Source organism: Mus caroli, chromosome 1, assembly GCF_900094665.2.
Source record: "Mus caroli chromosome 1, CAROLI_EIJ_v1.1, whole genome shotgun sequence".
In the NCBI taxonomy this organism is placed as follows: domain Eukaryota; kingdom Metazoa; phylum Chordata; class Mammalia; order Rodentia; family Muridae; genus Mus; species Mus caroli.
The window spans coordinates 108,349,755-108,364,271 of record NC_034570.1 but is presented as its reverse complement, the minus strand read 5'-3'; the positions used below and the strand labels follow the sequence as shown (position 1 = coordinate 108,364,271).

The 14,517-nt window shown below is 37.5% G+C and overlaps 1 protein-coding gene across 4 annotated transcripts in view; it reads right to left on the bottom strand.

The window, feature by feature from the left end:
• Cntnap5 (contactin associated protein like 5) overlaps nt 1–14,517 on the bottom strand; it is an 893,594-nt gene that overhangs the window by 287,804 nt on the left and 591,273 nt on the right. For all 4 annotated transcript variants that reach the window (XM_029481690.1, XM_029481704.1, XM_029481709.1 and 1 more), the window contains one exon: nt 4,301–4,501. In XM_029481690.1, the coding sequence (XP_029337550.1) occupies nt 4,301–4,501 (201 nt within the window). The remainder of the gene's footprint in view (nt 1–4,300; nt 4,502–14,517) is intronic.

Below are 14,517 nucleotides of genomic sequence, written 5' to 3'. Positions count from 1 at the left end.
GAGAGAGAGAGAGAGAGAGAGAGAGAGAGAGAGAGAGAGAGAGAGGGAGAGGGAGGGAGAGAGAGACAGAGACACTGTATATGCATTATAATGGAACAATAGTGCTCCTATTAGACACCATAAGCTTACAGATAAAAAGTCTATTTTCAAAAATAATTTCCTCATTTTGGAGTTGCTGGCCAGTAAATTTCTACTGATACACAAATGTTACAGGCTATTGCCAATCTTATTAGTTATCTTACAAAATTTATGGTAAGACTCTATTAGCTAAGAACAATACCATCAGTGTTGCCATCTGTGAACTCAGGTTATGCGAGCATGCACAAGACCTCTTTGAGCTCTATCCATATGAAAGTATCAACATGGAGAGAGTGGGTAGACATGAAGTTCCACTCCCATGTGAGATGCTGTTGGCAACTGATAGCTGCTAGAAAAAAAAGAGTCAGTTTTCTTAAAGGATGTCACCCCTAAAAATTGCCTATGGCCATACATCCATGAATATATAGATAGCATAAATTGGACCTGATGGTTAGAACAAAAGAGACCACAAAGTTGGATGGGTAATGGAGTGAACATCTGGAATGGATTCAAGAAAAGGAAATAGACATGGAGAAACTTATTGTGTGGAATTTACAAACTAATAAAGAACTAATAAGAAAAAGGAAATTCATGATTGCATCAACTTTGCTCCTTGTTTACTGACGGTAGCACTGAGCAGAGACACTGGTTACTGGATGCCTAAGATATAGCTGGCACAGACCGAGAATTCCAGACTGTTTGCCTTTATTCCTTCTCAGCTTTAGGAATTTAAGATGCTTGTATAAATTTAACAGGTGGTGAATTTCATTTGTAGAAACTAAGCAGACTGGCACAAGTCAGGTAAGGACTGGATGGAAATCTCACTCCCAATGTGAACCCCAAAAATATGCTCTTCCTATGCAAACCTAAACCCAGAGAACCTAAGACAATAAGTTAGGAAGACAATGCATCTACACAAAATTTCAACAGGGACCGGAGATGTAAAGGACTCAACAGCTAAAAGTGCCACTCTGTCAGAGGGCCAGAATGATGTTCCCAAGGACCCAGGTAGAGAGGCTCAAAAAAGACTGTATTTCCAGTGATGCGGGCTGTGGGAAGTCTAACACATCTGACTACAAAGGGCAGTGTGTGTGTGTGTGTGTGTGTGTGTGTGTTTGTGGTGTATGGACACACACTTGTAGCCATAAAATAATTAAATAGAATGACATAATCTAAGTTATATGACAGTTTTAGTCATTTAGAGAAGTCCAAAGTCAGAATAGACACAACTATATTTTTTCATAAGAATTTGAATATTGAAAAACAAGACCAGGCAATGAAAAGAAAGGAAGACAGTTCCTTAGCACTTACAGTGACAAATGTATTCAGCTTAATCATCAGGGGACAGAGAAATAAGCAAGAAAACACAGACATTGACCCTTGTAAGGCAGTTGGTGGGAACTGAGATGCAAAAAAAAAAAAAAAAAAAAGAATGCAGAGAGAAAGCTCTGATTTCATCAGCCTGACAAGCATGGCTGAATTCAATAGGAGTTCTGGAATTGATTTCACAGTGATGAACCTAAGTCATCAAAAAATGGTCCAATTTTCTGTTCTGAATGCTGTGTTTAAGAAGGCAAGGAGGCATGTAATCTATCAGAGAAAGATTTCCATTTCAAATAGTTAAATTTTCTTTGAAAACATTTTTGGTGTTTAAAGGGAATAAGTGACAGTTATCTAGAAAATTCATTTAGGTGGAACAATATCTTCCCCCTGAACATTCTAGATTAGTCAAACAGTGCAGTGTATTGGTTTAGGTATCACCCACTCATGCTTTACAAAAATTTCTGTCTACTGTTCTATAGCCACTCAAAACCTAGGAAAGCCAAGCCCTAGGATACTGAGCTTTGCTATAGAATGTGATACTTGATATTATTGTAGCCTTTAGTATAAGTCAGTATTTACAGAAATGAATTGCTTCATATGGACATAGTGGTCCAAGTGGTCAATCTCAGCCCTTGGGAGTAAGAGGTGTGTAGATCTCTGTGAGTACAAGGCTAGCCTGTTCAACACAAGGAGTTCCAGGCCAGCCAGGGAGATGTAGGGAAAGATCTAGATAAATGTTACTATTACCCTCTGTTCCTTGGTCCTCTAAGATACTAGCAGATAATTATTTTATTCTCTTGTTACCTCAGACCACACTGAGTTCACCACCTGTCATGATGGGCTTTAAACCTTGAAAGTAAATTCCACATCTAGATGCTTTCTTAGATGTTACCTCACAACAGCAAGAAAGTTAACTAAAACATATGGAATAGCCAATCATTCAATCACTATAAAAACAGCATCAGAAAAATTGAAAATTATTTAGCCGTTTCTTTATTTTTTCTGAAATGCAACTTTAGGGTTAGGTATTGTTTTCATAGCTAGAGTGCTTTCCGTCCATGCAGCAAAGCCCTGACTTTCATGGTCAGGTAGACAGATAAAAGCAAGCATGGTGGAGCAGATTTGAACTCTCAGAACTCTAGAGGTAGAAGCAAAGTAATCAGAAGCTGAAGGTCAATCTCAGCTATATAATGTGTTCAAAGCAAACATACATTACATGAGACCCTCTATCTTAACAACTGAGAAATTAATTAAAAATGAAATTTTACTGTTAGAGTCATATACATTGATGTTTCTTTTTCACACACATAAATTCTGTGAAAACAGAGTAATTCCTACTTATCCTTCTTGGTCTCTTTGCCTGGTGCTCTCTCCTTAGATATCCTTGGATCTAGACACAACTCATCACTCTTGTGTGTATATACTGGGGTCTTTGATACCTTCTGATGCCATCTTCCATCTCCTCCAACACAGTTTCCAACTACCACACTGTACATGTCTAGCTCAAATGCTGTTTCTTTAAAAACCCTCATTATTCCCAATTTTGTTTAGGATGTATATTGACAGGGTGTCTTTTTGCAGAAACAAAGACAAATATAGACTCAACAGACCGTGTCTGAATATCAGTCAAGACTCCTGATATTCTTTGATTTACATCTCTCCAAAACAAAGTGAGTAAGTGCAGTGTAGTTTAATTCTTATAAAATATACCTTTCATATATATGGTTTGTAGGTTGTATTATGGGTATCTTGAGCTTTTGGGATAATATCCACTTATCAGTAAGTACATACCATGTGTGTTCTTTTGTGTCTGGGTTACTTCACTCAAGATGATATTTTCTAGTTCCATCCCCTTGCCTGTGAATTTCATGAAGTCATTGTTTTTAATAGCTGAGTAGTAATCCATTGTGTAATTGTACCATATTTTCTGTATCCATTCTTTTGTTGGATACATTTTGTTTGTTTCATTTGGGTTGTTTCCAGCTTCTGGCTATTATAAATAAGGCTGCTATGAACATAGTGGAGCACGTGTCCTTATTACAAGTTGGAACATCTTCTGGGTATAAGCTCAGGAGTGGTATAGCTGGGTCTTTAGGTAGAACAATTTCAAATTTTCTGAAGAACTGGAAGATTGATTTCCAAAGTGGTTTTATGAGCTTGCTGTCCTACCAGCAATGGAGGAGTGTTCCCGTTTCTCCACATCCTTGCCAGCATCTCTTGTCACCTGCATTTTGATCTTAGCCATTCTGATTAGTGTGAGGTGGAATCACGGGGTTGTTTTGATTTGCATTTCACTGATGACTAAGGATTGCTTTAAGTGCTTCTCAGTCATTTGAGGTTTATCAGGTGAGAATTCTTCTTTTTAAAGTTGTGTACCCCATTTTTTAAATAGTATTTAATTTGGTTCTCTTTGTGTCTAACTCTTGAGTTCTTTATAGATTTTGGATATTAGCCCTCTATCAGATGTACTGTTGATAAAGTTTTTTTTTTCCCAATTGCCGTAATAAAACACCATCACTGAATGAAATGTAAGAAGAAAAGCTTATAATTTGCAACTGACACTCCATAATTGAGAGAAGTCAGGACAGGGACCTGGAATCAGGAAACAAAGCAAAGGACATAGAGGAACACTGCTTTTTAGCTTGTTCCTTCATTTTTTTCCCCAGGTGCATTTTCATGGTTTTTTTTTTTTCTTATATACCTCAGGACTACCTACCCAATAGTACAGCATATAATTGACTGGACTTCTCATATCAGTCATTAAGAAAATTACCATTTGTAAATATATCTTTAATTGAGGTTCCCACTTCTCCAATGATTCTAACTTCTTTCAGAAAAAAAAAATACAGACAGAATATTGGTAGGTTTCATCAAACCAGGAAGAAAGATAGGACCTTACCTGGTGTGTTAAGTAGATGGGATCTCCTACAGTGGTACATCACCTCCTGTTCACAGTATTCTGAGCCATCAATCAAAGCTTCCAGCTGCTCCATACTGCCACCATAGTTTAAGGTCATGGAGTAGGGATTCTCAGGGCTGGAACCCTGTACCCGTGTCAGCTCTGTGTTGTTGTGCTGAACTGTCATCCATATCTTGTCCTCTACATAGACAACAATCCAAAACAAGAGATGTTAGAAGAACTTCTAAGGAAGATTATATAAACAGTGAGTCATTCAAAGTACAATAGAGGCTCCTTCTGAGTGTTCTATGTAGACAATGGGATCAACACATTTTATTCCTTAAAGAAGAAAAAGAGAGTTTTGTTACTTATAGTGTTCTACCTCTGGTTAATAACAGGCAAATAATCTTAGGAGTTATGTTTATGAATCCTTATTCTACAAGTTTTATACTATGTAATTAATGCCATTATTAATTTAAAATTGATAAATATAGTCTTCCTCATTATCCATAGAGAAACAGTTTGAAGAGTTTCTAAAATATGTCAACATATGTAGGTGTTCAAGTTTCTCACATAAAACAGCAAAGCATTTATATATACACCTACCTTAAACTTTAAATCATCCTCATATTACTTTTGATATGTAAAAAAATAGATGCTATGCAAACAGTTGTTATACTGTACTGTGTAAGGAAAATAGAAAATACTAAGGTAAGTTCAGTACATACACAGTATCAGAGGTAATTTCTTTAAAAAAAAATTAAAAACAACAGTATCATGTTAAAACAACAGCTACAGACACTATGGATCTATAAGGCAACCCATCATTATCACGGGTTAAACTATATCATGTAAGCATAAGGATCTGTGTATGAAACCTGAAGTGGCAATGAAAACAAAATGCTGGGCATGCTAATGCTTGCTTGTAATTCCAGTGCTTGAGAGCAGAGAGTGGTAGACCCCTGGGTCTTGCTGACCAGACAGCCCATCCTACTAAAGTAACAAGCCAATGGGTGTTTTTATTCAAAGGAACAAAATATGTTGGAAAGACGACTCAGAAGTTCAGAGGGTGCCCTGCTCTTACAGAAGACACAAGTTCAGTCCCAATATTCCACAATAGGTATTCACAACTAAATCTGATTCTATCATTGGGAAATACAATGCTCTCTTCTGGCTCGTAGAGACATTTGCACTCACGTGCACAGATTCTTTCCCAACACAAATACACACTTTTATTTTAATCTTTAAAGGGAAACGAAGATGAATGACATCTGAGGAATATCAACCAGGGTTATCCTTAGGCTTCCAAATACATGCAAAAACATGAACAAACACTCATGGTAACTATTCTTGGTTGTTTACATGACTCTATCTGGATGACATAACTAAAATCAAAGCATCTGAGTAATATCTGTAAGAGATTTTTTAAAATTAAGTAATTTGAATGGGAATATCCACTCTTTAATCCAGATCTTTTGAGGTGGAAATATCAACCTTTCTTCTGGGCCACACTTCCTGGTGGCAGCCTATAAAAGGGGCATGGAAGAAGGAAGCTCTTGCTCTTTACGAGCCCATAGTTACTCTTGCTGGAAAGTTCATTCACTGACATTAGAGCCTACTTCTTTGGGATTCTGGTATTTACTGTAAAACAGTTGAGAAAGCCAGCCTCCCAGGACTACTGTATTCTTGGACTTTCTGTTAGTAGATAGCTATTGTTTGACTAGTTTGACCATAGCTTGTAAATCACGCTAATCAATTCTATAGCTACATATTCTGACAGGTCTGGTCCTCTAGAGTATCCTGAATAATAATAATAATAATCATATATACACACATATAAAAATTATCTGAAAATCTCTATACTGAAAAACTCAAAGACATGTGACTCTTTCAAGAAGAACAAAAGGAGAAGATAAGAAAGAATGCAAGATATCAGTAAGAGATAGGAATTTGGTTTTAAAGGTAGAGAAATCTGTACTTGAAAGCCACTTTTGCCAGTATGAAACTTAGACTGGTAACTTGGGTGTTATAGTCAATTGAAGCATGTGACAGCCAAAATAGGTGGAAGTACCAATTACACAAGTAGGCAGCATGACTGCTATGAGGAACAGAAATCAAGACCATTAAGTTGCAAGGCAGGCTGGAGAGGTGACACAGCAGTTAAAACAGTCTGCCTCTCTTCCAGAAGTCTAAGTTAGATGGCACACAAATAAATACCTGTAGTGCCAGGCCCAGGGGGATCCATCTCTGGCCTGTAAGGCATCTAACCTCTCTGGCCTGTAAGGCATCTAAACACACAAGTGCACATACCAACAAAAGATACACAAGAATAAAAACAAGTAAATCTTGAAGTTGTAAGACCCTCTGTGGACTATGTTGGACACTTGTGATAACTTGGGGGAAACCATTTACTGCAACTTGATATGCAGTTTAATTCTGAACATCCTCACAGATAAAGCAGGGGAGGAAACAGGAAGACTTGAAAAGCACTTGCCACCAGAGAATCTTGCCCACATCATTACATTATTCTTCATAGAGTCCAAGAGCAGAAAAGGAACAAAGCAGAGAAATCATGTGGTTTCTTCCCTCTTCCACCCTCTTAGTTTTACAAATGTAGAAACAAAGGCCCATAAAGAAAAGCAATAACCCACAGCATTTCTATTACAGAGCACTAGTTGGAAAACATGCTGAAGGCAACTGTTATTATTAACTGTAAATAGCAAGATTAGGGTCATTGGCATGATTTAGCTCCAAATAAAAGGAAAGAACTGACTACTTGGATGTTCTGTATTAATTCTTCCCATAAATTCTTTCTGTGACCTGGGAAAAGATATTTCATCACCCTACACTTCTGTGTCAATATATTAGAAGAAGGAAAAAGTGATTTGGTTTGGTTTTAATTATTTCCTTAAGATTTTTCCAACTTGGGAATAGTTCTTATATCATCCAATTAAATCATGCTCAATGACGGTGAATCACCCTGGGAATAATTTCCCAAACCAATTAATTAATAACCACCATGTTACCAGGGGAAAATGTGCTTTGCTATTTTGAAATAGTGTTACATTCTTCATTTTAATCTATTGAAGAAACTAATTCCATTGAATTTTAGCTCCTAAAATAAAATGATGGAAACTCATATTGTTAAAGTTGTTAAAAGAATATTCACCTGAGACTCCAAGAATTTTGTTAATATCTTGTTTATATTGTTTGACAAATGACCATAACCAAAGAGCAAGTTGGAGTGAAAGTGTTTATTTGGCTTACACTTCTATACCATTGTTCATAATCAAATGAAGTCAGGACAGGAACTCAAATATGGCTGGAACATGGAGGCAGGAGCTAATGAAGATGCCATCCATAGAGAGGTGCTGTATAGTTGCTTGAGCTCCATGGCTTCCTGAGACAGCTTTCTTATGGAACCCACCACCAGACTAGGGATGCACCACCCATAATGGCTTCCCCTATCAATTACTTATTAAGAAAACATCCTACATATTTGCCTAGAATGCAATAAAATGGAGTCATTTTCTCAATTATATTGAGGGTCTCTCCTCTCTGAGGACTCTAGCTTGTGTAAATTTTACACAAAACTAGCCCGTACAATGTCAACATACACAAATATAATACAATTAGCAAAAGAGTTATTATTCAATAAATGAGATGCTATAGAATGAGGAATAAAAATGGACAGCTTTGAAATGGTTGGGATGTTCATGGGAGGATTTGTATTTCTAAGGTATATGGATGGAGTAATGCTACTGCCCCCATACTAGAACATCTTTCAGACATTATGTATTAAATTTACAGATATCACAGACCCAATCACAAATCAAAGAGTAAAGACCAAGGGAAGAGGTTATTCCTTGGAAACTGTAGCTCATTAGCTAGATTATTTTCAAAGCTCTCCTGACTTATTCCTTCTCACTGCCATATATCTGTCTATCAAATTGCAGCAATGCTCTATAATCTATTATCTACTAATTTTCTATGATTGATTATCTATCATCCTTCTATCTATCATCTATCTATTAATCATCTACCTATCTGCCATCTAATCATCTGTTAGAAGTTATCTTTTCTTCATTCTCTATGTATATAACCTGTTTCTAAAGGAATGTCTGCATATTATTACTCAATCAGTAGTTTGTTATTTCTTCTTATATAGATGGAGGTATTTCAAATCTCTATATTTATTATATGACTTCACTCATTTAATTAGTTTACTGCAATCATGTTCTGTCTTTGGTGAGATGGAAATGGAACCTGTATCAAAGTTGAGTGTTCATTTTCAGCATGCTGATTTTGCCTTTGGATATTGAATGGGAAGTAATTTCTAATAATTCAACTTAATAATTGACACTTTTTGGTACATGTTCACCAATGCACAATGTGAAGAAGATAGAAAAGAACAATACAGTGCTCCAAATGGCCCTTCTCAACTCAGTCAATAGGCATCAATAGTCAAACTATAAGCATTGTTTTAGGATGAAGAAGAGAGAAAAAGACTTAAAGCCCTAGCTCACATCTGATTTTCCTTAAGGGATACTCAAATAAGTGGAATTCACTTTAAGTCATTCTTTATACATACAAACAATGTGAATTGAGACCAGGTTGACTCATCTCTGGAGTACTTCATTAATCAAAATGTACCTGTGAATCTGCACATTGAAGTCTGTTGGTTTCATCAATGGGATAGTGAACATTTCTGTGTGTTATTTAGCTTGAGAGTGTGTGATACCTAATTGTCATTGTCAACATAACAGACACCATAATCATCTCAAAGATAAATTTCTGAGCATACATGTGTTTTAATTTCTAACCTTATTAGATTTATCATGGAGAAAGAGGGTCCATTGTAAAACAAGCATCACAATTTCATGGGATTGATTCCTGGACTGGACAAAAACAAAGCTGGAAGCTGAGCACCAGTATTAATCCCTCTCTGCATGCTTCCTTTCTACAGATGCAATGGAACCAGGTGCCACAATCTCCCAGTGCCATGCCTTCCCAATGATGGACGATACGTTTCACCTCTCAGACAAATAAATGTTTCTTTCCTAAAGTTGCTTTGGTTAGATATCACATTTAGAAGTAAGAAAATAAATAAAACAGCATAGCTGTTCAACACTTTTTCTGTAAGGGTCCTGACTAAATCATTGCTGTCAAGTCCTATGACATCACTGAAATTCATATTTTTTCCTGTTGCAGCCACAATATTGTTATAATGTTTTTATGTTATATCATAAAAAGGCACATAACAAACCTGTGTGAAAGAACTAGATGCTGTGGCATGTGCTTGTATTCCCAGCACACTAGCAGAGGAGACAGCTGGTTCCTAAGGCTTTCTGGCCAGCTAGCCTAGCCAAATCAGTGAGTTCCAGGCCATTTAGTGACATTGTGACACAAAACACAAGAAATAGCATTTGAAATTATCCTCTGACCTCAATACATTCTGGCACACATGAACACACACACACACACACACACACACACACACACACACACAAGACATCCAAAGGAAATAAGATATTGCAGAAAGAGCGTCCTGGCAAGTGATGACAGGATATTCTGTAGCATTCTCTCTCTTTTCTTGTGTGTTGGAAAATTGTTCCTTTTCATTGCTCCAGTCCATTTTCCCCAACCAGTTTCTAGACATTCTACTTGGTTCCTTTGGCTATCATTTCAGAAGCTGTAAATTGTTTACATACAAAACCAAAATTTAATATTCTTTCAGAGTTTTCTTCAATTATATCTGATTGGTATTATTATTAAAGAAAGAAAGAGACAATAACTCTGATTATTAAAGCTACATTCTGCATACATATCTGTCTTGGCTGAGAAAAAAAAAAGCTGTATTTTCTCTGTAATAATGCTTGGAAAGAAGAGAGATCTCCAGATTGTCAATATCCTGCTTAACTGAACTGAAATCACTCTAGGGAGCTGCTTGTATTCCTTCAATCAGTTTGACAATTTTATACTTTAATTATAATGAAATGATTCTATACTAAGGTCTCAGTGGTCATTTCTGCCACAGTTATATGTGGGGCAATGGGCTAAGCACAGACAGTCTGGTCTCCAGTGGAGCTTAGGTCTTGAACCCCGGTGGGACCTGGTAGGTGGTAATTTCCACCTACGTGAGACAGAAGGTGTTTGATCATGTCTCCTGGACACCTGGCTCCTGTCAATGTTACAGCCCCCACAGGAAAGGTGCGTGGCTATCAGTCACATTGGAACAGCACAAAGCCTTCCCACATGCAAATAAGTATTTCCCCAAATTCTCAGTCCAAGCCAATGAAAGATACCTGCTGTTGAACCCTGAATCACCCCCAAAACTGTATAAATCCATCCAGTGAATTAAAAGTGCACAAGAACTACTCCTTTGTCTGAGTCTTTTGTTCCAAGAGCTGTATGTAACAAGGCTCTTCTCCAGAAGAGCCACTTGAGGTCCTGCTGTGCTCCCCACAGGATAGTCAGCTTTTCCTCAGCCCAGCATGACCCAACTCAGATCAGAGCCAGAGCAGCTCAGAGTTACTTAGGGACCTGGAAGGCACAGCTTCCCTGCCTGCACTTGCTTCCCTTCACTGGAACCCTTGACCAGGACTGGATAGAGATCTGCGTGGAAAACCTCTGATACCCAGGCCCACAGTTATATATGTTGACAAATTGAATTTTCTATGCCACGTGTAAAGACACTTTACATAGCCCTCAAATACTGCTTCTACCATGTATTCACTGTCTACTTGTGTACAGTACTCTGTTGTCTTCTATCCTTCTGAATTGATGCTCATTTAACTTTTCATGCTTGTGCCTTGTCTCTCCATTTAACTCACAAAACTGACAGGTAAGAAACATTAGCTGAGGCTTAGCTTCTATGATTTCCAGAGGTAAGGGATTATATATTACATCTAGTTTCCAGCACTTATTTTACTATTCACAAGATTCTGGAAGAAGCAGATCAGCTCCCCAAGTCTCAGTCTAGTAGTCTTTTAGCTGGGCAGTCTAGTGCCCAGTACTCTGAGTACTAAATTAAAACACATATGTTGGCCTAAAGCACTGATTCAACTCAGGCTAGGAATTTACCGTAACACCTGCCACGGTGTTTGACTCATTTTTAACAATCAAGCCAGCAAGCCACTCTGTTGATGGTATTCTAGGAGCATCTGAAGAGGTTAGTGGAATAAATTAAAACCCCAGAACACAAGAGAATATAGAATCTAAATATTTTAGAGAGACAAATTAATACACTTTTCCATTTTCTTCTATGTATGTATGTATTCATGCATGCATATATGTATGTATGTATTTGCATGTATGTCAGCTCATATATATGCTGGGTTTGAGATGCCCATGTGTGCTCATGCAAGTGGAGGCATGAGACTGATGTTGAGAATTATCCTTGATTAATCTTTCTCAGTCAAAGCCTGAGCTCTCAGTGTAGCTAGTATTAGTCATCAGTTTGTTCTCCAAATCTCTTCCTGCTGCTTTCCCAATCTGGTAGTACAGGTGAGCCCCCATGGCCATTGGCATTTACATGAGTTCTAAGGATATAAACACAGGCCCTAATGTTCTTATGATGAAAATTTCAACCATAGAGATGCCTCCCCAGCCAGTCACAATAGGTTATTCCTTTTGACTTATATTGCTACATAAACATAAGACTATAAAAATTAAGACCTGATAAGTCTATTTAGCACACAAATATACTTTTCATAAAAAAATTCAGTGAAGTTTGAAGAAATCAGAAAGGAAATGTTTGAAATCCATAGAAAGAATCAAAATTAAATGTATAATCTGCCAGGTATTCTGGACACAATTAAGTGCTCCTTAAATCTTTAGATAAACAAGAAGACTATCTCAAACCCAGTGAGCAGGAAAAAATAATAAGGGTTAGGGTGACAAATAATGAAATAGAGACTATGAGAAAAGTGCATAATATTAATAAGAGTTGAGTCTTTGAAAAAGTTAGTGTTTGTCAAACTCACCCAAATACAGAGAGAAGATCCAAATTAAGAAAATCAAAGATAAATAGAGAATTGTTAGAACAGATTTCAGTTAAATATAGATCATTTTATCGTTACAAACATGTCCAGGAACCTATGCTGTGGGACCCATGTTCCCTTCAACCTTTATAATGGTAAGGATGACAATTGAATGTAAAGCAATTTCCATCTCCTTTAAAAGCTGCCAAGAGCTGTTATTTCTCTCAAGAATGCTAGTGCAGCTTCTCAGGGAGGAAAGCATTCCTGTCTATTGTACCAACCACAGACAGCTGCTTTTAGAACAGAGCTTCTCTGTTTGTGGTAGCATGCATGAACAGTTCCCGGCCACTGCCCTCCTTGCATTAGCTGTGATGTACCCAGTATCACATCCATCATTACTTTTCCACCTACCTATGATGGCCACATTTACAACTTCCAGGCAACATACTTGACTGTGATTTATGTTCTCAGTTCACTCTAGCCTTTATAGTTTATGTGGCTTTTTGAGGAATTATTTTTCTTTCTTCCTTGCTTTAAAGTGGATGGCATGATCAAAGAGACCCAGGAAATTGGTTCTTATGGTCTAACAAGGTAGAAGGGTTAGAGTGAATCAAATTTTGTACCTGTGTGTTTAAAGAAATGTTATGTGTTGCCTGATAGTGGTGGCATATATGCCTTTATTCCCAGCACTTGGGAGGCAGAGACAGGGGGATTTCTGAGTTCAAGGCTAGCCTGGTCTACAGAGTGAATTCCAGGACAGCCAGGGCTATTGAGAGAAACCCTGTCTTGAAACCCGCCACCCAAACATTATGTGTCTAAGATGCTTAGGGCTCTTTATTAGTGACTTATACAGACATAAGGTATAAGGTACAGGTAAATGAATACTATAGCCCCTGAGCACATGAGTATATATCTGGGTGCTGAGGTTTCGTAGAGATATGCTTACCTAACATGAAAGAAGAACTGTGTTTTATACCCAGCCCTACATAAACTGGATATGGTAGTAAATCCCAGTGATTTTTGTACTTAATTAGGAAATCAGGAAGATTGGGAGTTTATAATCATCCACTGCCACAGAGTGAGTTCAAGGCCAGCCTGGATACATCAGACCCCATCTAGAAAAGTGGCTCCCTGAAACAAGAGTTTGTTTGTTTGTTTGTTTGTTGTTTGCTTTCTCATTGAGATGTATATGTGGTACAATAAACATGTAAGACTCAGGTCCAGGTCCAGCCATTTTCCCCATTGATGTTCAGTGTTTTATCTCTGTGGCATACAGAGAGGAACACTTTGAAATCAACTTATTAATTATATTCGGAGTAAAGAACAGTGATGCTGTTCTTGTGGGTGGTTCTTGCAGTGGTCTTACAAGTATTCATTTTCTTTTCCTCTTGAGACTCTTGTCAGGATCTCCTGTCACCTAGACTTTAAGTAATTGTTTTTAAAAAGACGTATTTTTAGGAGGATAGAGAGATAGCGCAGAAGAGATCAGCTCTTGCTGTGCTTACAGCAAATCCAGATTTCATTGAAAACATAAACAAGGAGGATTGAAACCATATGAAACTCAATTTCAGGAGAACTGTCAGGTTTTTCTGGCCTTCAGAGGTACTAGGTATGCCTTGGGTACAGGTACACAGAAACAATTTCTCCTACTGATGAAATAAAAATAAATAAGTCAGATGAGCCATGGTAATGCATTCCTTTAATCCCAGAATTTGGGAGGCAGAGTCAGGCAAATCTCTGAGTTCAAAGCCAGTCTGGTCTACAGAATGAATTCTCAGCCAGAGCCACACAGAAATCCTTTCTCAAAAAACCTGAATAAATAGATAAATAGATAGATAGATAGATAGATAGATAGATAGAAGATGATTTGCATATGTACATGTGTGTTTGGAGAAATGTATGGGTACTCACATGCAACAATGCATTTGTAAAGCCAAAGGGATTAAATGTAGATCATCAAATTTAGCAAGTGTCTTTACTCACGAAGCTAACTGGTTACTCTTTCGACTCCTCATATAGCCAAGAGTGACCTTGAGTTGCTGATCTGTATGACTATATTTCTCTAGTGCTGTTCCCAGACATACCTTACAACTGCTTGATTTATGTAATACTAGGGATGGTACCCAGGGCTTCCTGAAATCTATGTAAATACTCTATCAACTGAACCATATTTGTAGTCCTTGTCTTAGAAGTTTCTATGAGGCCTTGGCAGCATTTTGTGACAGACATTATTTG